The sequence below is a fragment of the Camelus bactrianus genome, chromosome 13 (assembly GCF_048773025.1).
Source record: "Camelus bactrianus isolate YW-2024 breed Bactrian camel chromosome 13, ASM4877302v1, whole genome shotgun sequence".
NCBI lineage: Eukaryota > Metazoa > Chordata > Mammalia > Artiodactyla > Camelidae > Camelus > Camelus bactrianus.
In genome coordinates, this window is record NC_133551.1 from 50,261,954 (window position 1) to 50,281,692 (window position 19,739).

At 46.2% G+C, this 19,739-nt stretch overlaps 1 protein-coding gene across 15 annotated transcripts in view; it reads left to right on the plus strand.

Moving 5' to 3' along the window:
• SCMH1 (Scm polycomb group protein homolog 1) overlaps positions 1-19,616 on the plus strand; it is a 145,091-nt gene extending 125,475 nt beyond the window's left edge. For 14 of the 15 annotated variants that reach the window (XM_074376704.1, XM_074376707.1, XM_074376708.1 and 11 more), the window contains 4 exons: positions 401-592; positions 10,905-11,099; positions 17,275-17,417; positions 18,474-19,616. In XM_074376704.1, the coding sequence (XP_074232805.1) occupies positions 401-592; positions 10,905-11,099; positions 17,275-17,417; positions 18,474-18,599 (656 nt within the window). In that variant the 3' untranslated portion in view covers positions 18,600-19,616. Of the gene's footprint in view, positions 1-400; positions 593-10,904; positions 11,100-17,274; positions 17,418-18,473 lie in introns of those variants that run through there. The other variant, XM_074376715.1, reaches the window with a different exon arrangement.
• The last annotated feature ends 123 nt before the right edge of the window (positions 19,617-19,739 follow it).

Sequence of the window (19,739 nt, forward strand, 5' to 3'; positions counted from 1 at the left end):
CTGCCCAGCTTGTCTGTCCTTGGGCAGTTCTTACGGAAATGGAACCCTAAGTGAACAAATTTCCTGGAGGAGGCCCAGCCAGCTGATGGAGCAGATAGAATTATGTTCACCGTTGTTTGTACAGGTTGAATAAAACCATTCCAGAGCCCCGACAGGCCAGTGCAACAGACCTGGCCTGGCCACTCCCATTATTGCAAGCCCTTTGGAGTTGGAGGCAAAAATCAAACCCTCAAGGGAGGGAGGGGAAGGGAGGGAGGGAGGGAGGAAACTTGAGCACTGATTGCCTCTGTGTAACCAGGTTAGCCTGAGGCAAGCAGTGGGCTGGACTCCTCCTGCCCAGCTCTGCGCTGCACTGCGCTGGCAAGCTGACGTGCTCGGCCCTGTTTACTTAACTCCACAGCCGTGTTTGACCGTGAGCAGCACACCCTCAACCTCCCAGCAGTCAACAGCATCACCTACGTCCTCCGCTTCCTGGAGAAACTCTGCCACAACCTTCGCAGTGACAATCTGTTTGGCAACCAGCCCTTTACACAGACTCACTTGTCACTCACCACCGCAGAGTACAGCCACAGCCACGACAGGTACCTACCAGGTAGGAGCTGGGGCAAGGCCTGGGCTAAGAAAGGGGGGCAGGGCCAGTAGCAGCAGCAGTGAGGGCCCAGGGCCAGCCAGCCCTCAGGCCTACTAGCCTGGCACCTACTACCCAAGGATCTGATTTTCTGTCCCTTATCTTTGCCACATCTGGGACTTTTTGGCCTCCTCTTATCTTTACACTCTCTTCAGGATGTTGCCTCCTATCACTAAGATTAACCCTCTTCCTCTGGATTTTTACCCCTATAAAACGGTGGTCCATGGTTCTCCTTCTGAGCTTTAAACTGCACATGGAGCCACCGTGAAGTCACAAGACATCTCCCAGTGTGAATCTGGCAGCAAAGGCCTAACGTAGATCTCCCTGATCTCCCTTGCCAGCAGGAAGGTTTAGTCTCAGGCTACAGATTGAGAAATTTGCTCCCTGGTGATTGGCCAGCCATACACTCTTTCCTTTGGCATGTGGCCCTACCTCCTCCAGCACTGCCAGTCTAGCAAGTCAATTCAAGTTCCTGCTGTTTCTAACTAGATTGGAAAATAACTTTCTTAGTTAACATACCAGACCCACAACGGGAAAGCGGATGCCACGTGGCTGGATCAGTGACTAAGCACTTCCAAGAAAGGTTTGAGTGAATGGAACTCGGCATCTCTGATCCGGAGCACAGGATACAGAACTGCAGGGAGGGGAGGAAAGCTCAACCTTAAACATAGCAAGGTAGGTCATGTGGAGAGAGGGAGGAAGGGCCCTTTAAGAGGGTCCTCTGGACCTCATCCTGGCCAGAGGAATAGAGGCGTAGTGCTGTCAGCGCTGGGGCTGTGCTGTCTGGTGATGAGGGAGCATAAATCCAAAAGGTACTTCCTTCTGACCTGCACAAGTCTTATTCCCACACTGCCGTCCCTCTTGTCTTTTTGTCATTGTCTTAACAGAATTACTTCTGATAAAAGTGCCACTTCTGGAGAATGTGCTTGGGGAAGGGACTGCTCACCCAGCCTCTCGCTCTCCCCCATCACCTCTGTCTATACTTCTGCACCCAAACGAGAATTGCTTATGTGACTTGCATGCAGGGCAAGAAGATACCTGAATTTCAAATGCTCCATCTGGTCCCTGCAGACATATTTGTGATCCCCCACTGAGCCTTTTCTTCAGAGAGAACTTCTCATTAACCTACTCTATATTGCTTTCTTTCAGCATCAAAATCTCTGAGAACAGAAGAAGGTATTACTTATAGTTAGGATATTGCACTGGGAGTCTGAACTGGGCATGGTGGAGTTGGCGCACAGAGGCAGGTTCTCCCCAGCTGTTGGCATTCAGGAATTCTGAGCTACACTTCAATCATTAAAGTTAGCCCTACCTGAGATTCTGGAAGAATGGGTACAAACCCATTTCTTGCCCAGACAAACCAGAGCTTTTCCTAGATTTCTGACTCCTCTTGCTCCCTCACTTATCTTTTCTGCCTGCCTGCCTACCTACCTGCCTGCCTGCCTGACTTTTTGATCCACCTCTTATCATTTATCATTTCCTGCACTTTTCTGATTAATTACCCAAACCTCTGCCAATGACCTTGATCTGCATAAAGGCTTTCTTTTGCTTTACCCTTCAGATCTGGTGATTATCACTCCCACCCTTCTGCCTGGCTACCCACTTCTGCTAGTTCCACATCCAAAGGTACCTCCTCTCTTATCCAGGGACTTACTGGAACCCTCTCCCTTCCCTATAATCTTGTCTCCACACTACCCAGTAGGGTCTTGGCCTAACTGACCACCCTTTTCCAGAATAGCTGATAGTCATCAAATGCAGATCCTGCTAGGGTTCCTTACCTAAGTTCAGACTTAGTTTTTAACTCCAGTGTTTTATTTTGAAAAATGTCTAACCTAGAGAAAAGTTGTACAAGTAGTACAGTGAGCAGCCATGTGCTCTTCACCTAGATTTACCTCTTATCTTTTTGCAATATTTACTTTGTTTCTTTAAGTATGTATACCTATAATTGTGTCTGTATATTTTTGTTTGTAAATTTACTGAACCATTTGAGAGTTAACTGCAGATAAGAGACTTGATCCTTCAATGCATGTATATCCTAAGAACAAGGAGCACAATACTGTTATTACATTTGAGAACTATAACATTGATAAAGCCTACCAGCAGGTATATGTAGTCCATATTCAGATTTCCTCGATTGTCCCAATTGTACCCTTCATAGCTTTTTTCCCCCAATCCAAGATCCAGTGAAGGATTATCTACTGCATTTAGTTATTCTGTCTCTTTAGGTTTTTTTTTTTTTTTAATCTAGAGCAGTTTTCCAGACTTTTTTTCCTACCCTCTATAACATGACATTTGCATTTTGAAGAATTCAGGCCAATTGTTCAGGTCATCAGACATTATCAAATACTTACTCTGTGTTAGATCCAATAGTGGACTCTGGGGAGATGGCAAGAAAACACACTCAATCCCTGCTCTGAAAGAGTTCTCAGCTGAGAGTGGGAGATACTGGTAAACATGTACGCGGTAAGGGCATGGAACAGAGGTACTCTGGCCCGGCCAGGAGTGATGAAGGAGTAAGGTGAAAGAAGAGGTCAGGGAAGGAGTCCTGAGGGAGGCAATGTCAGATTAGAGTTTTTTCTTCAGACCTGCACATGTGGCTGGATCAAGTAAGAGGCCTATGAAGATCAAGTGAGAGGGCGCTCTTTCTGGTTCTCTAAAAACTGATGGTAATAAATAGGAGAGTGTATTAATTTAGTGGATCCCAGTGACTGTTAATCTTAACTGTAATTGAAATCTTCTTGGCGTTAACCTATGGGTCTGCTGTTTTAGAGTTGCCCAGGTTGCCTTCTGCTGGAGGAAGTGCTTCATTTGTCCCATGACAATGAGTTCCCTGTGCCTGTCTTTGTAGCTGACACCAGTTCTTCTGAGCTAGTTATAAAGTGGTTCTCCTGCCAAGCCCCAAAATTTGCAGGATAAAAGCCAAAAAAGAACTGTGAAATTTCTTAGAATGCCCCTTCATTCCCACACAGGCTTTCCTCATAGAACTGTCACAGTTCTGAGATGACTCAAATGTTCATAATTAACTGAAACTGTAGTGATTCCATTGTTCAGTCAGACAGTCAGTCAGCCCAGTATTTACTGACTGCCCAATGCCAAGCTCTGATTTAGGCATGAGGGATTCCATTGTAAACTAAGAGTCAAGGTCCTTGCACCCACAGCGTTTATAGCCTGGTAGAGAATATGAACAAACAAGCAAATAAATTAATTCATGGTGATGAGCACTTTAACGGAACAAGTTCAGAGTTCAAGAGTTCAAACCGGATATGTCAGGGAAGACTTTCCAGAAAAGATGATATAAGCTTTGACCTGAAGGAGTAGAATAATCAGGTAAAGATGCCACAGACCGAAAGAGGTGGAGGAAGGGAATGATGCAGAGTGTTCTTGTTGACTGAGGAGCATGTGGGACGGAGGGGCAAGAGGAAAAATGACTTGTTTCAGAGGCACTGAATGTTGAGTGCGGCTGACATATAAACTAGAAGGGAAGAGGTGAGGCTGGAGCGGTAGCAGAGGCCCAGGCAGCAAAGGTCGGCTTGGCCATGTTACAGACCTTAAACTGTGTCACTAAGCAGAGGGGACCCACTGAAGTGTTTACAGCCATGATTGTGTATGGAAATAACATAATCAGACTTGCGTTTTTTAAAGCTCACTCAGCATACTTAACTATGTGGGAGAGACGATGGGAGGTGGAGCAAGAGGTAGGCAGGGAAACCAGTTGGAGGTTTTTTAACTCTGAGAGGCCTCCTAGATTTGAGGATTATTCTTTCCTTTGATATCCAAATCTAGATACAGGGAACCCCCATCCCACATAACCCAGAATAAGGTTACATTTTCCCCGTAGCAGTCCATACTTCCAGCTCAGGACTCCTGCTTCTGAGTCAGTTCTTAATCCCCTCTTTCCCTGTCAACACCCGCAGCTGCTTGTCTCCCCTACAGCACTTTGCCCCAGCGATTTGACCCAGCTCCTTATCCTTCATTTCCCTAAGGAAAAACTAACACAAGGCTTTTCGGTGTAATAGACTTACACTGAAGGTTTGAGGGGGAAAAAGATTAATTACCACAAAGAACAGGAAGCAGTTTAACATTTTGTTTTATCTTTGTGTTTATCAGATGCTATAGGTGATATCTTGCTGGCCTCGTCTTTCATCTTAGGCCTCAGCCTCCTGCCATTTTTTAGAACCCACTCTAGGGTTTGGAGAATTCCCTTTTTCCTCTGATTTCTCTGTTCCCTCCATCCCATACCTCCTCCATTTTAGGCCGTCAGCAGGCAGCTCCAAATTCATTTATGATGGAAAATAATTTTGTTTGCTTTTGTCTCAGCTTTCCCCTCCTACACAATACCCAGACCTTGTCTTTCATACCACAAGTACCATTAGTGTAATTATCCAAATGAAAGGACAGTTTAGCCCAGATCTGTACTTTTTAGGACCTGAAAGAACAAAGGGAAAAAGGTGTGGGTGGAGAGATTTGTTCCATCTGTTCGGTGTGCCCTTTTTCCCTTTTCTTCTGCCTTCCTATGGATTAGTCCAGTTTTTTAATAATTCTATTCTATTTCTCTTGTTGGCTTGTTAGCTGTAACTCTTTGTTATTGTAGTAATTGCTTTAGTTTATATTATACATTTTTTTACATATCACCATCTACTTTGAAGTAATAATCATATCCCTTTACATATAGCATAAGAACCTCAAAACAGTACACTTTTTCCTCCTGGCATTTATGCTATTATAATTAATACATTTTACTTTTACACATATTATAAATCCACTTTACATTGTTATTATTTTACTTTAAATAGGTAATTATCTTTTAAAGTTTTTTTTTTTTCAAATAAAATTTGTTTTATATTTACCCTTTCACAGTTGCCATTTCTGCTACTCTTCATTCTTTAGTGTAGAGCCACCTCTCATACGATCTCATTCTCTGCCTGAAGGACTTTCTTTAACATTCCTCATAGTTATGGTCTGCTGTAGTTGAGTTCTTTCAGCTTTTGTGTCTCTGTTTTTGAAAAGTACTTGTGCTGAGTTTTAGAGCCTCAGGTTGACTTTTTTGTTGTTTAGGAGCCACCCTAAAGATGTGGCTCTGTTGCCTTCTGCTAGTGTTGTCTCTGATAAGAAGTCTGCTATCATTCTTATCTTGGTCTGTTCTGTGCATCTTTTTCCTCTGGATGCTTTTTAGGTTTTCTATTTAAGCAACTTGATTATGCTGTGCTTTGCTGAGGTTTACTTCATGCCTCCTGTGTTTGGGGTTCACTGAGCTTATTGGATATGTGGGTTTATAGTTGACATCAAATTTGAAAAAATTTCTGTAATTCGTTCTCATATATATTTTCTGTCACCTCGCCTCTGGGTACTCCAATTAGACATATATTAATCCTCTTGAAATTTTCCCACAGTTTACTGATGCCTTTAAAATTTTTTTTAGCCTTTTTTCTGTGTTTTACTTTGGATAAATTCTATAGCTATGGTAAAGTTAGTTGGTCATTTCTTCTGCAGTGTCTAATCTGCTGTTAATCCATCCCAAGTATTTTTCATCTCAGACATCGTATTTTCACTTCTAGAAGTTCAATATGGATCTTTTTTTATCTTCAGTGTCTCTGCTTAACATGCTCAGTCTTTGCTTTACCTTCTTGAACATATGAAATATAGTTAAATCACCTGTCCAGTACTCTTGCCTGTGAACTTCAGCTCCATGTTCTACCTGGACTCCCAGCTCCATCTCCTCAACTCTGGGAGATCACTGGGCTCTGTCTGATTTTCCCCTCCCTGCACTGTGGCCTGGAAACTCTCCAGACAGTAAGCTGGGAGCAAGCCAGGGCTCACCTCACCTGTTTCCCCTTTTTGAGAAATCACTGTCCTGCACTACCTAATGTTCAGTGTCTGAAAACTGTTCTTCATATTTTTTGCCCTTCCTTTCTGTTGTTTCAAGCAATAGGGTTTATTGGATCCTTGCTACTCCAGGGCTGTGGCAGTGGAAATCCAAAATGTATCTTGAATCCATGTATATTTTATCTCTACTGCCTTTACCATCATCTTCCCTCTCCTGGCCTGAGAGATCTTTTCTAGCCTCTCTTGTCCCCTTACTACCTCTCTTGTTCCTCTCTGGTCCATTGTCTACTTAATAGCCCAAATGGTCTTCTTAAAGCACAAATTAGATTATGGCACTCCTCCACTTAAAACTCTTTAGTGGCATTCTAATGCACTTATAATAAAATCCAGATGTCTTACTCTGGATTGCAGTGTCCTGCATGATCTGGTCTCTGCTTACCTTTCCAAACTCATCTCTTTGTTCCCTATATTTTAGCTACCTGTTTTTCCCCATTTCCATGACTATTACAAGCTGCTTCTACCTCACTATCTTTCTGAATGTGACCAGGCAGCAACCCTTAGCCATTGCACCAGAGAACCCACAGCAGATTCTTTCCCGTGATCCTACCCAAACCTAGTCAGTTCCATAGCCCTTCCCATAGAATTCTCTGCATGTGGGGAATATCCTGGTTCCTGCACCACATTCCCATCCTTTGTAGTTTTTCTTAGAGATCAGATGTTTAGATAATGCTTGGGATTCATTGAGGGTCTCCAGTGACCCATAAAACCAAGCACATACTGCCTAACACACCTCCACATGGACTCTTCTTCAGAGCACAGCTTAAACATCAAGTTGTCAGAGAAGCCTCACAGGGTCTCCTCACCTAAGAAAGCTCTCCCTGTTGTTTTCTGTCTCAATCCCCTATCTCTTTCCTTAATAATATTTATAATAATTTCTATTTCTCAGCTTGTATTTTGTCATTCTCCCTGCTAGATTAAATAATCCATGAAGGAAGGAGTGATATCTATCTTTTTCACCATTCTCAGTATCCATCACCCTAAGAGTCACACAGTATGTATTTAATAATATTTGTTGAATGCAAGAGTACTTAGTAGAGGATGTGGGACACGTGGTTAAGAGAGAGATTTTTTTTACATGGGAGAGACTTAAGCATACATAAGACCTGGGCTGGTCGCTGAGTCCTGTGTTGGTGTAAGAATTTTCTTAGATCCATAATTCTAATTGTTTCTTGGTCATTCAGTTCACCCTCATGAAGGGGAAAGCAGACTTCTGAGCACAGAGTCCTTGAACCTCAGAAGCAGAAATGGCTTTCGAGATGATCTAGTGTCTAGCCCAGAGGACAAGGGTGGTTGTCTGACTTCTGCTTAAAAACTCCTAATGATATGTTGTTCCCAGTCACCTTTGGCAATCAGTTTTGTTGTTGGACACTTTTGATCACTAAAATACCTTCCTTTTTGAGCTAAAATCTACATTCTTATAACTCCTGCCCCCTGTTCTCTCTGCCTTCCAAAAGAACAAATCTGTCTCCAGCCCTCTTCCCTTCCCATGACTGCCCCTAGGGTGTCTGTCTCCCCTGGCTTTTCTCCAGACTGTGTATTCCCAGGCTCATTCTCTTTTGCCATGAGTTCTAGGCCTCTCACCACCATTCTGGTCATCCTCCACCAGGAACTCTAGTTTTTAAGTTCAGCCCTGCAATGTGATACTCAGAAGATATGCTTCTCACTGAAAATAAGCATGTAAGAGCAAGGTCATTGTCTCTGTCTACCTCTGCATATCCCATACGTACCACAGTGACCAGGACACAAAGGGTCCTCAACAAATGTTTGTTGAATGAATGAATGAGCTCCCTCTCATGCTGATTGTTCTCATGTCTCCAGCATATCAATAGAAAATGTAATTCACATTGACCCTCTGAGGTTAAGTGTTTTCATCTCCATGTTATAGATGCACAAACTGAATCCCAGAAAAAGGATGGTGATCATTGACTAATGATCATACCAGGAATAGAACTCAAGTCTTCCAGCCCCAAATTCTGATCTCTGGGCCAGTGGTTTCAAAGCTTGTTTTATTTTAGTAGTGGAACTCCTTTTTTGCAAAGGTAAGATTATATGAAACTGGTATGCAAAAGTTAAAACCAGAGCTGTTTTGATAGAAGCTGGGATGCTGCCCAGAGCTCTACCCAGAAGCTGGGAGTTGTACAGGGCTCTGTGAAGTACAGCTGGAAAGCATAGCAGTCTTCTACCCTGACATTATCCTCCTGATGGTAGTCAGGGTCTCATTTGATCAGCCTTCAGCAGACTGGGACCTCCCAGAGCTTTGGGCATATTTCATTTTTCCTCTGCATCTCATTAGGATAAGATTTAATGACCTTGCCTAGTCCAGGTGCAACTAGTCCAGATTTTCAGACCCCTCAACTCAAAATCCAGATTTCAGTTGCCATGCTCAGCACTGCCAAGAGGAAGAGACACTGATTTTGCGTCAGCATCTGGTAAGCCCCTGGCATTGTCATCATAATTATTCTTCACATCTGTTAGCTCATGTGAAGCAGGTGAACTCCTTCCAGTCTTCACTGAGTAAAATGAGGGCTGAAAAGGTGAGATTATTACCGTGCTGATAAATATAGAAATTAGAGTTCACCTTTTTCTTGAGCTATTGCAGAGAACTTGGATTTGCCACTCCAAATCTGAATGAAGAATAAAATACAGCTCCCCACCTTTGTAAAGTCCATCCCATTCTGTTTTCTCATTTGATGCTCTCAGCATAACAGAGGGTGATTTTTCGCCATTTTACAGATGAGGAAACTGGTTCTCAAAGAAGACAAACATCTTGCCTTGGATCATGTACTTGGTAAAAGGCAGGATCCCAGAAGTAGAACCCAGGTACCTTGTTTCCTGGATTGGATTCCTGTTCTTGTCTCAAACTGAGACACTACTGTATAATCATCTCTCTTAGAAACTAGGAATCTAAAACCTCACCTGCAGAAATGGAGTGCGGTATCCTGGAGCCTCAGAGACTTCTCTCTTCAGAACCATTTCTAGGGAGGGGCCTCATCAGTTAAACTTCCTGAGATAAGATGAGTAGCTGTCTCATGCTAGGTTTGACTATAATCCCATGGTTACCAAGAGATTTTAGGTGAATATTAGAAAGTAGTCCTAAAATTTTAAACCATCTTGTCCCAGAGGTCTTTTTGTGTGCCAGACGATCTGTTTGAATTTAGTGTTCATCAGAGGCTCTAAATGAATCCCAAGCATTATCTAAACACCCAATCTTTAAGAAAAACCACAAAGGTCAGGGTGTATGGTCCAGTACCCAAGACATCTCCCATAAGCTGAGAATGCAGTGGCCGGGGCTGAGGTGTGGGTGACCTGACTTGGTGTGGGTAAAAGCCAACCATGGGAGAATCTGCTTCAGGTTCTGTAGTGCAGTGATTAGGGGCTCCTGCTTGGGGTTCCGGCCATGGCCATGGTGTAGAAATGTCAGGATGAGATTCCCTTTATAAAGGCTTTCATAGCCATTCTCTTTTGATATTCACAAATTCCTTGGAAGAAAGAGGCCTTCCATGTTATAGATTAGGAGGCTGAGGTTTTGAGGGAAGCACCTTGCCTGCTGAGTGGCAGAGCCAAATTCTAACCCAGATCCTGGTCTCCATGCCCACACTCTCGTTATTGCACAACCCCAGCTTCCTTTGAATGTTTCCATAGAACAAGGCAAATATGAAGGGAGGGAGGGAACACAGTAGCAGATCCTTTGCAGGCAGGCTTCTAGCCAGCCATTAAGAAACATTTCTTAGACGTCCTGCTGGTTGAGAGGGTCAGCTTCGAAAGTGCCTTCATCTAAGCAAGTGTATTTCTTCCTCTGCACCCCTCTTCCCTCCCTGCTCTAGCATCTTGTGTGTCAGGGTAGCTTCTTCCCAGAATAGCTCGCTCACCCTTCCTTCCTTCCTTCCTTCCTTCCTTCCTTCCTTCCTTCCTCCCTCCCTCCCTCCCTCCCTCTCTCTCTCTCTTTCTTTCTTTCTCTCTTTCTTTCTCTCTTTCTCTCTTTCTTTCTCTCTTTCTTTCTCTCTATCTTTCTTTCTCTCTTTCTTTCTCTCTTTCTTCCTTTCTTCCTTTCTTCCTTCCTTTCTTCCTTTCTTCCTTTCTTCCTTTCTTCCTTTCTTCCTTTCTTTCTTTCTTTTCCTTATCCAGAAAAAGCATAAGACATCCAGACCAGAAGAAAACTCAAAGACCATCTAATGTAAGAGGAAGAGTCTCTGAGGAGATCCAAATCCAGAGAGTGGCACTGGACTTGACTAAAGTGAGAGCCAGAGCCATGACTGGTACACAGGCCTCCTGAGACCCTGCCCAGGGCTCTCTATTTCGCTCTTACTCCACCCAGACAGGTTCCTGGGAACCAGCACCCTGGCAGTCCTTCCAGGCTAGTCCCTGCTCTAACTTTGGTTTTACTGTTTTCCAGGTGAGACCTTTGCCCTGGGAAATAGTCTGGCCCGGTCCTTGGAGCCACACTCAGACTCAATGGACTCCACCTTGAATCCCACCAACCTTGTCAGCACCTCGCAAAATGTTCGAACCCCTGGGTACCGGCCTTTGCTTCCATCCTGTGGCCTCCCACTGAGCACTGCCTCAGCTGTGCATAGGCTCTGTTCGAGGGGTAAGCTTTTCAGAGTTCTGGCTCTCCTGCCTTGTCTCATTCTTTCCTCCATTCCTTCCTGAGCCCTGGGAGACCAGAAAGGACTTCACTCTATTGTCCCCTGCCTGGTGGTGACTGGGTTCTGGGCTACCATTGTGCCTGGCTAGGCACCTGGGGAGCAATTGAAGCTCTAGGATTGGCTGGAGAATAACAGAAACTAAGAGCCAAAGAACTAGAGCCAAAAGGACAGGAAAGGAGTCATTCATTCATTCATTTGTTAGTCATTTATTTGAACACCATCTGTGTTTGTCATGGAGGATACAAAAATCAATCACTTCTTGTCCTCAGGGAGCTCAGAGTTTTGTGGGAGAGACAAACACTTAAATAGATAGTTGTAAAACAACCATCTGAGTGTGGCTACAGAGATAAGCTTTGCGTTGTATGGAGACTGCCAGAAGGAACACCTAACCCAAGCTTGGAAGCCACGGGAAGCTTCCTGGAGAAAGTGTCTGAGATTTTAAAGGTCAACTGTATGAATGTATCGGGGTGGTAGGGGAGGGAGAGCTTTCCAGGGAAGAGAGTACAGCACGAACAGGGCAGAGGGATAAGCGCTAACACAGATTGTGCCAGGAGCTGCATGCAGCTTGGTATTGCTGAAAAACAAAATATAATTCTGTGACTTTAAAGAGAAAATCCTGGAAGTGGCAGGGATTATATCATAGAGGGCTTTAAGTGTCATATTAAAGAGTTTGGAGTTGATCTTGTAGGTAGTGCGAAGTTACGGAGACTTTTAATTAAAGGCAAGACTTAAACGGGTTTGTGTTTCCAATAGATCATTGACTACTGTGTTGAGGATGGATTTGAGGAAGGAAAAAACTAGAGAGACCACTTAGGAAGTTACTAGCATAGCCCTGACCAGAAATGACAAAGGCCTAGATTAGGGTAGAAGGTTTGTAGAACGGAGAATAGATTTGAAAACTGTTCATGCAGTAAATTTAATTAGATTTGAGGGTTGTGAGGAAGGAGTGGAAACGTCTCCCAGGTTTCTGAAAGGGGTGGCTGGATAGGTGGTGGTTTCATTCACTGAGAGAGGGAACCAACCATAGAAGAGAAAGAAGGGCAGGGAACCCATGGGTCATCTAAGTGATACCCCACAGGCAGTGGCTATGCAGGTCTGATCCTCAGGGAAGAGGACTGAGCTGAAGTTAAATATTTGGCATATAGATGCAAGTTGAAGCTGTGGGGTGAATGAGACCCACTTCCCAGGAGGACGTCTAGAATGAAAAGAACAGGGAACCAAAGAGGGATTTCAGGGAACCAACAAAGTTCAGGAGGAGGAAACAAGAAGTGGACCCCACCAAGGAGATAAAGGAATAGTCAAATGTGAGAAAAAACAGAAGAATGTGATATCGTGGTGGCCAGGAGTACAGAGAGTGTTTTACTAAGAGTACAGTCTAAAAAGGTTTGGTAGAATAAGGACTGAGAAGTTTCTATCGGATATGGTGATTAGTGGGTAATTGGTGATCGTAGCAAGAGCAGCTCATGGGTGCTGAAGGTGGTGAGGGCAGATCGCAGTGGTCAGGATATCAAGGAGAATTTGATGAGAGAAGAAAGAGGTGAGCTTCAAAATAAAGTCTTCTAGAGTGGTGCACTCTGGCATGTGTATCAGCAGACAACGTGAGCCTTCCAAGAAGAAGAAATTAAGGATGTAAGAAAGAGGAGAAAGTAAGGCCTTGGAGGGTGGTGGGAAAGATTAGGGATCGGTCATAAGACAGAAGGAGGCATAGCTTGTTCTTTGAGACTGGAAGGAAGATTTACTGTGGCCCTTAGTGAATGGAGAGAGGGCTGAAGAGGGAAGGCCCTAGGAGTGCTGGAAGACAGGACAGCTATGAAGAAGACAGGAGGAGACGGATCAAGGAGGCAGGGATGGTTTGCAGGAATCACCAGAGGCCCAGCAATGCTTAGCGCTTAGAGACTAGTTTGCCAGTTTGCAAGAGTTACGGTTTTCTTCTGTGGTTCTTAGAGATCCAGATGTGAGATGAGAAAAGACACTTTGATAATTAAGGTTTTATGTTAAGCTAGCAGGGCGAGAGGGTACAGGGGGTGTGGGAGCATGTAATCTGTGGGGCTGGAGGAAGAGTGGCTGAGATCATCAGCACTGGATCTGGGCAGGGCAGGAGGAAGCAAGACCAAGGGGAGGCTGAAGGAGGGGGAAGTTGTAAGGTTGATGTGCCAGAGATCTTTGTGATGTAATGATTATAGTGAGAGTTGGGAAGATGGGAGGTTGGGGTCAGAGAGGGGGTTGTTCAAAATCCTGAAGTAGATTTGTTCCAAGTGATGCAAGAACCAGACAGTGGCCTTGGCAGAAGGTATTTGAAGAAGAGTAGAGATGAAAGTCACTGGAAGCAAGGCAGTTGAATGAATTGCCTCTGAGAATTATGGCAGGAATTAGGGTGGAATGGAAGGTGGTGAGTTAAGTAACAAAAAGTCATTTAACAAAGAGCAGAAACCCAGAGGTCTATAGATGAAAGTGATCAGACAGAGCAGATGGTCAGGTACATGTTTGGCCTCTGAAGAACATGAGCTCTCATAGGAGGATGTTCTAAACGCCGCAGCGGGGAGATAGGAGGATGCCATCTACACACCCGCTGTGGCCTCCTCTGCCCAGGGGTGTATGAGGTGTGAAAGAGTAAGAAGACTCCACTAGCAAGGCCTGCAGTGGTAAGAAGTGGCCTCAGGAGAGCGGGCTCTCAGGAAGGCTGGGACAGGGAGAGAAGCCTGGGTGCCCCTCCCTGGCCCGAACCCCAGCGAGGTCCACAGTGGAGCCCTGAAGTGTGCCCACCAGCTGTGCCCACTGAGTGGCGGAGGAGAACCCTGGGATAGTCTATCTGCAGAAACGGGAATAGGGAAAGACAGACAGGGCACTAACTTGTCTCCTTCCTAGCCGTGTGGTCCTGGGCAAGCCACTTCACTTCTCTGGGCCTCAGTTCCTTCATCTCTAAACTAAAGATGATGATACTTCCTTCAAAAGCTGTTTTAAGGGTCAAATGAGCTGACAATGCTGGGGATTCTGTATAATGTTCACATGTCAGACCACTCTTCACCACATCATCTCTGGTACATGCCAGTCATCTCTTGCCTGGACTAGTATAGTCATCTCCTTTTCAACTGGTCTCCCCTGCTTCTGTCCTTTCCCCTCTAAAGTCTGTTATCAACATAGACTGTGAGAACGTAAGTTGGTTCATGTCATTTCTCTGCTCAAAACCAGTCTTCAGAGAAGCCAGTGGTTTTTCAGTGGCCTACATGGTCCTCTGTTACATGCATCACCACTCCTCCCACCCAAGAAGGACACATTTATGTGCGTATCTCCTCTCTGCTCTCCATAATCTCTGCAGCTGGTTTCTGTCTCAGCATCACAGTAGACTTTTAGGGCAGGGAGAAGTGGCTGGCTCACATGGCCTACTCCAACTTCCCTCTACTATACACTCTAAAAAAGCCATTGGAATTTCTATGGCTCCAATCACCCTGCTTGCTCCAGCACACTCCTCCCCTGGTCTGGTCAGTGCCCAGCTGAGACAATATGTCTGAGTCTCTTCCCCAGGCAGCAGGGGGTGGGCCAAGCCAAGTGTGCAGCAGCTTTTAGAGCTGGGCCCAGAATGAGGGAAAATGAGAGGAGATCTTTAGCCTCTGCAAAACATGGTTGAAGAGTAGGTCCCTTCCACAGGTATGTTTCATCTCTGCCACTTAGCTGTTGACTGGGCATCTCCTGGGTGGGGAGGGTGTAGACACGAGCAAGGCAAGGTCCCTGCCCTCAAGACAGACATAGTCTGATAGGGGAGGCAGGCAGCTATGCAAGGAGCTTTTACATATGCTCATTCATTCAGCAAATGTTTCTGAACATCTGCTGTGGCAGAGCAGGCACTCTTCCACGCCCTGTGAAAGGGAAACACTGTCCTCCTGTGTGTCTCCCCGCACTCAGCACTCTGTTCAACACTGCTTCACTTCTGCCACCAGACGTGTGGGTCTCCACACACCAAGCAGTTCTGTGACACCAGCTGGCTGTCCTGCAGTTTAACTCAGTGCTGACAAGAGCTACCTAGAGGTAGTGTCAGATCCCACAGGTTAAGGGCTCAGTCCCACAAGACTGACACCATCACCATTCCCAGTTGAAAAGTCCAAGTTGTTACCTGTGCTTCTACCTGACTGGCTATAAATTATAGGTTCCCACAGTCATCCCTTCCTTGGGTTTGATTAATTTGCTACAGCATCTCACAGAGGTCAGGAAAACTATTTACTCATTAGGTTATCAATTTTTTAAATAAAAGGATGCAATTCAGGAGCAGCCTGATGGGAGAGATTTGTAGGGGAAGGTATGGGGAGGGGTGTGGAGCTGCCCAGCCCTCCCTGGGGGCACCGCTTTCCCAGCACCTCTGTGCAGTCACCAGCCAAGAAACACACTGAACCCTGTCATTTGGGCTTTTCTGGAGGCTTCATTACATAGGCAAGATTAAGTCATTGGCCATTGGTGATTGACTTCAATCTCTAGCCCCTCCCCCTTCCCTGGAGGTTGGTAGGGTGGGACTGAAAGTTCCCACCTTCTAATCTCCTGGTTGGTTCCTCTGGCAACCAGCTCCTATCCTTAGGGGCTTTCCAAAAGTCACCTCATTAACATACTCAGGCGTAGTTGAAAGGAGCTTGTGAATAGCAAAAAACACCTTTATTTTTTTCACCACTTAGGAAATCCCAAGAGTTTTAGGAGTTCTGTGCCAGAAAAGGAGATGAAGACCAAATATGTATGTTTCTTGTTATTAATCATAATATCACAAGAAGATAGCAGGGAGCAAAATAGAAGAAGACAGATAATAAACATAAATACATGATATGATTTTATGTTGTGATGTATGCTGGGAAGAAAAAAACTAGAATAATTAAATTGAGAGTGATTTTATGGGGAATTGAGTACTTTTATTGGGCTATCAGGGAAGGCCTCTCAGAGGAATTAATGCTTGAGACCTAAATGTTGGAAAGGAATCAGGTATGCAAAGATCTGGGGAAAAGAACATCTTAGGCAGAGGAAATTGCAGATCAAAGAATAAAAACATAGCTTATTCAAGAAGCAGAAAGAAAGCCAGAGTGTCTGGAGCTTGGCAAGCAAAGTGGAGAGAAGGGGATCATGAGGTCAAAGGTAGAAAGGGCCAGATGATGGGATACCTTCTAGACCATGGTAAGGGGTTCAGCTTTATTTCAGGTGTGCAGTGCAAGGACATTGCATTGAGTTTTTTGGGAGAGTTGACATGATCCAGTTACTTTTTAAAGGTTATTTTGACTGCTTTATGGAGAATAGATTATTAGTGATGTGATGGGGAGAAATCTGTAGAGATTGAGCTATAACCAAGAGATACACGAAATGCTTCGTGAGACCAATTATTTCAGGATTAGACTGGAAAAGTTTCATGAAGGAGCTGGTCCTTGAAGCCAACTCTTGCTTTAGCTAAGTTGTAGTTTGCCAAAAGAAAAGGAGAAACTGGAGGCAGAGGAGGAGGCCATGTTCCAGGCAGAGACAATGAAACATGGCTGAGATCTGTGCAGGTGATGATCAAAGTGCAGAGAGCTCAGATCCCACAAGGAAAATAGGAGGAGCTGTTTTTGAGACAAAATTGAGATAAAAGCTCTAAGCAAAATACTAAATTAACGTTGAGATTCCTGGCAGCCAAGGCAAAACTGTGTTCTGCCTTCATGTGTGTGGCTACAGCATAGTCAACTATTCTCCAGGCATTGGAATAGGAACAGGGTATTATTACTCATCACTTTTTTTCTCCCTGGGCCCCAAGGACTTGGCTCTAACCCTGCCCGGCTCCCAAGGTCTCTCTAGAAATGGTGCCCAGATCCAAGGCAAAAGCAGCCTCACCCACCAGCCCCCTCAAACCCAAGTAATCCCCTGACTCAGGTCCAGGCTCAATCACCACCTCAGTGTAAAAGTCCTTCTGACCATGTCCAGAATCAGACCTACCCTTAAGATTTGACTGAAGTAGAGTCTTAGACCCTTGGTCCCTTTTTGGAAAAACCCTTCCCTCCCTCGGTTGCCTGACACTGCTGTGAGCCTCACCCACAAGGCCATCGGGACACACTAAGGAGAGTGGTGGGGAGTTACAGACCAGTCCTCGCCCGTTATGGCAGGTGCCCTCCTGTCCTGCAGGGTCGGACCGGTATCTGGAGAGCCGGGATGCCTCTCGACTCGGTGGCCGGGACCCCTCTTCGTGGACAGTGGAGGATGTGATGCAGTTTGTCCGGGAAGCTGATCCTCAGCTGGGACCCCACGCTGACCTCTTTCGCAAACACGTAGGTGCTCCTGCCTGATCTCTCCTGTATCCACTGGAAGTCTTGCTTCTACAACTTATAGACTCTTAAAGGGCATGAGCTATATATTTGTTCCAGGTCCCTTGAAACTGAGCATAGGCGACACATACAAACTTAGAGGCAGAATCTTGAGTCTTAGATGGCCCTCACTGGACACTGAATTCAGCTCACTCCTTTAGTGTAGGATCTGATTCAGCCACATTCCTCCTGGGTGTGTGGCCTGTGGGCTCAGTCCCAGGGGCAGGACTCTCCTCTTCCTAGGAGCACTTACTCTCCAATCTACCTGCCTTCGCTTGAGAATCAGGGGCTTCAGTCCAAGTTAAAGAGTCCCTTGCCAAGTGGCCCCCAATTCTCCAACCTCCTTGGTCCCCCCCCCCTCCCTCTACTTTCCCCTCCATGGGCCTCCAGCATCTCTTCAAGTGACCATGTGGGTCTGGGGCCAGGGACTTCTGCTGATCCCCCTGCAGTGACTGTACTCCTGATTTGGGGTTCAGACCTACTTCTTCACAGCCCCTCCTGCTTGTTGCTGTTCTGTGTTTTGGGGACTCATGTCTGCTGCCTCTCAATGCTTATTTAAATCTTTCATGCCAGGTGGGTATGGAGGGTGCTCTTGGATCAGGCTTGAAGGTCTCAGTGAGCGCCTGCTTTGTGCCTGGCTCACCCAGAGGGGTCCCTGCCGCTCAGGAGGAAAAGTGACTTACCGAGTAACACTGAGGGTCAATACAGAAACACTTTGTGATGAGTGACAAGCACACTGACCGGGGAGGCTTCCTGGGAAGAAATGGAGTTGAGCTGGATCTCAGAGGTTTGGGAGGGTGGGAAACTGCTTCTTGGGAGCAGAGAAAGGAAATTGGTACAAAAGTGTGTGAAGAGCTTAGCCTGGGGTGTTCGGTGGAGGATGTTTGGGGGAGGGGTGGTTGGAGACAAGCTGGGAGAGCAAGTAGGCTTTAGTGTCACAGGAGGTTCACCAGATTCCATGTGGCTGGCCCCTCCCTGGGTGCCACCCAGGCCTCTGATGGCGCCTCCCTCCACCCCCAGGAGATCGATGGCAAGGCCCTGCTTCTGCTGCGCAGCGACATGATGATGAAGTACATGGGCCTGAAGCTGGGGCCCGCTCTCAAGCTCTCCTACCACATTGACCGGCTGAAGCAGGGCAAGTTCTGAACAGGGAGACGCAGCTAGACAACCAAGGGGTGGAGCACAGGGCCGCCAGCCCTCTCCCAGGCACCTCAGTGAGGTCCAGACACCTCGGGACTCCCGGAGGCTGCGTGGAGCTGCCACTGCTACCCCTCCTGCCATGATACATCCTTCCATGAAGGACGGAGGAGGGGAGAGTGTGGGGCCCAGGGCTGGTGCTGCTCTTCCCCTCAGCCCTGCCACGGCTCTGAGGTCCCCTGTATTTATTTCTCAAGCCTGGCCAGGCTCTCCCCAGGAGTTTAGACTGAACACCTTCCAAGTGATGGAGGGAAGGGCTGACCCCTGAGGCTTCAGAAGATGGGACCCTGAAGTGACGCTCATGCCAGGTCCCCTCGCCATCCGCCGGGCCTGGTGTGGCACCTTGTGCCCCCACAGCTCCTGCCTTCTCCTCAAAAGATCCGCAAAGTCCAAACTCATGGTGCAGACCTCTACCTTTTTTTAAAAAAAGATCTTTTCTTATTGTTAATTTATTGTTTCTGGCACTTGGGCAAGCCCTCCAGGTCATACTCCTCCCACTCCAGACACTGGGTTGCAGGAGGAGGGAGACTGCCCTGCCCTGGCCCCAGACAGGCCCTATCCAGAGAGATGCAGCCCTCTTCAGAGGACATTACCCAGGCACATCTCCGCAGGACGGACAGACCCATCGAGTCTAGACCACATCAATCAACACAGGGAGGAGAGGGTCCCTGTCACCTTCCCTCTCTTCCTCCGCTGGGCCCTTTGCAGTCCCCACCTGCACCATCCCCACCGCAGCTCCCTGCCCTGGCCAGAATTGCTGCCGAAGAAGGTTGGGCCCAATGATTTTAGGCCAGGAAGGCCCTAAGATGGATGGGAGAGAAGGGTCTCCAGGCTGGAGTCTGGCTGCACCCTCTCCACTGTCCACATGCTCCCTTTGTAAGCAAGTCAGCAGCACCACTGCCCCTGCTGCCATCTGGACTGACTTTATGTCGATCTGTTTATAAATAAAGAACAATATAGATGCCAGTGTCTTCGTAATCAGTCAACAGACAAATCACTGTGTCTCCAAAGGGCAGGTCGTTCCCCTTGTCTTGGTCTTGCTCCTCATTTTATATATGAGGAAACTTAGACAAGAAGCTCCCTCTGTTC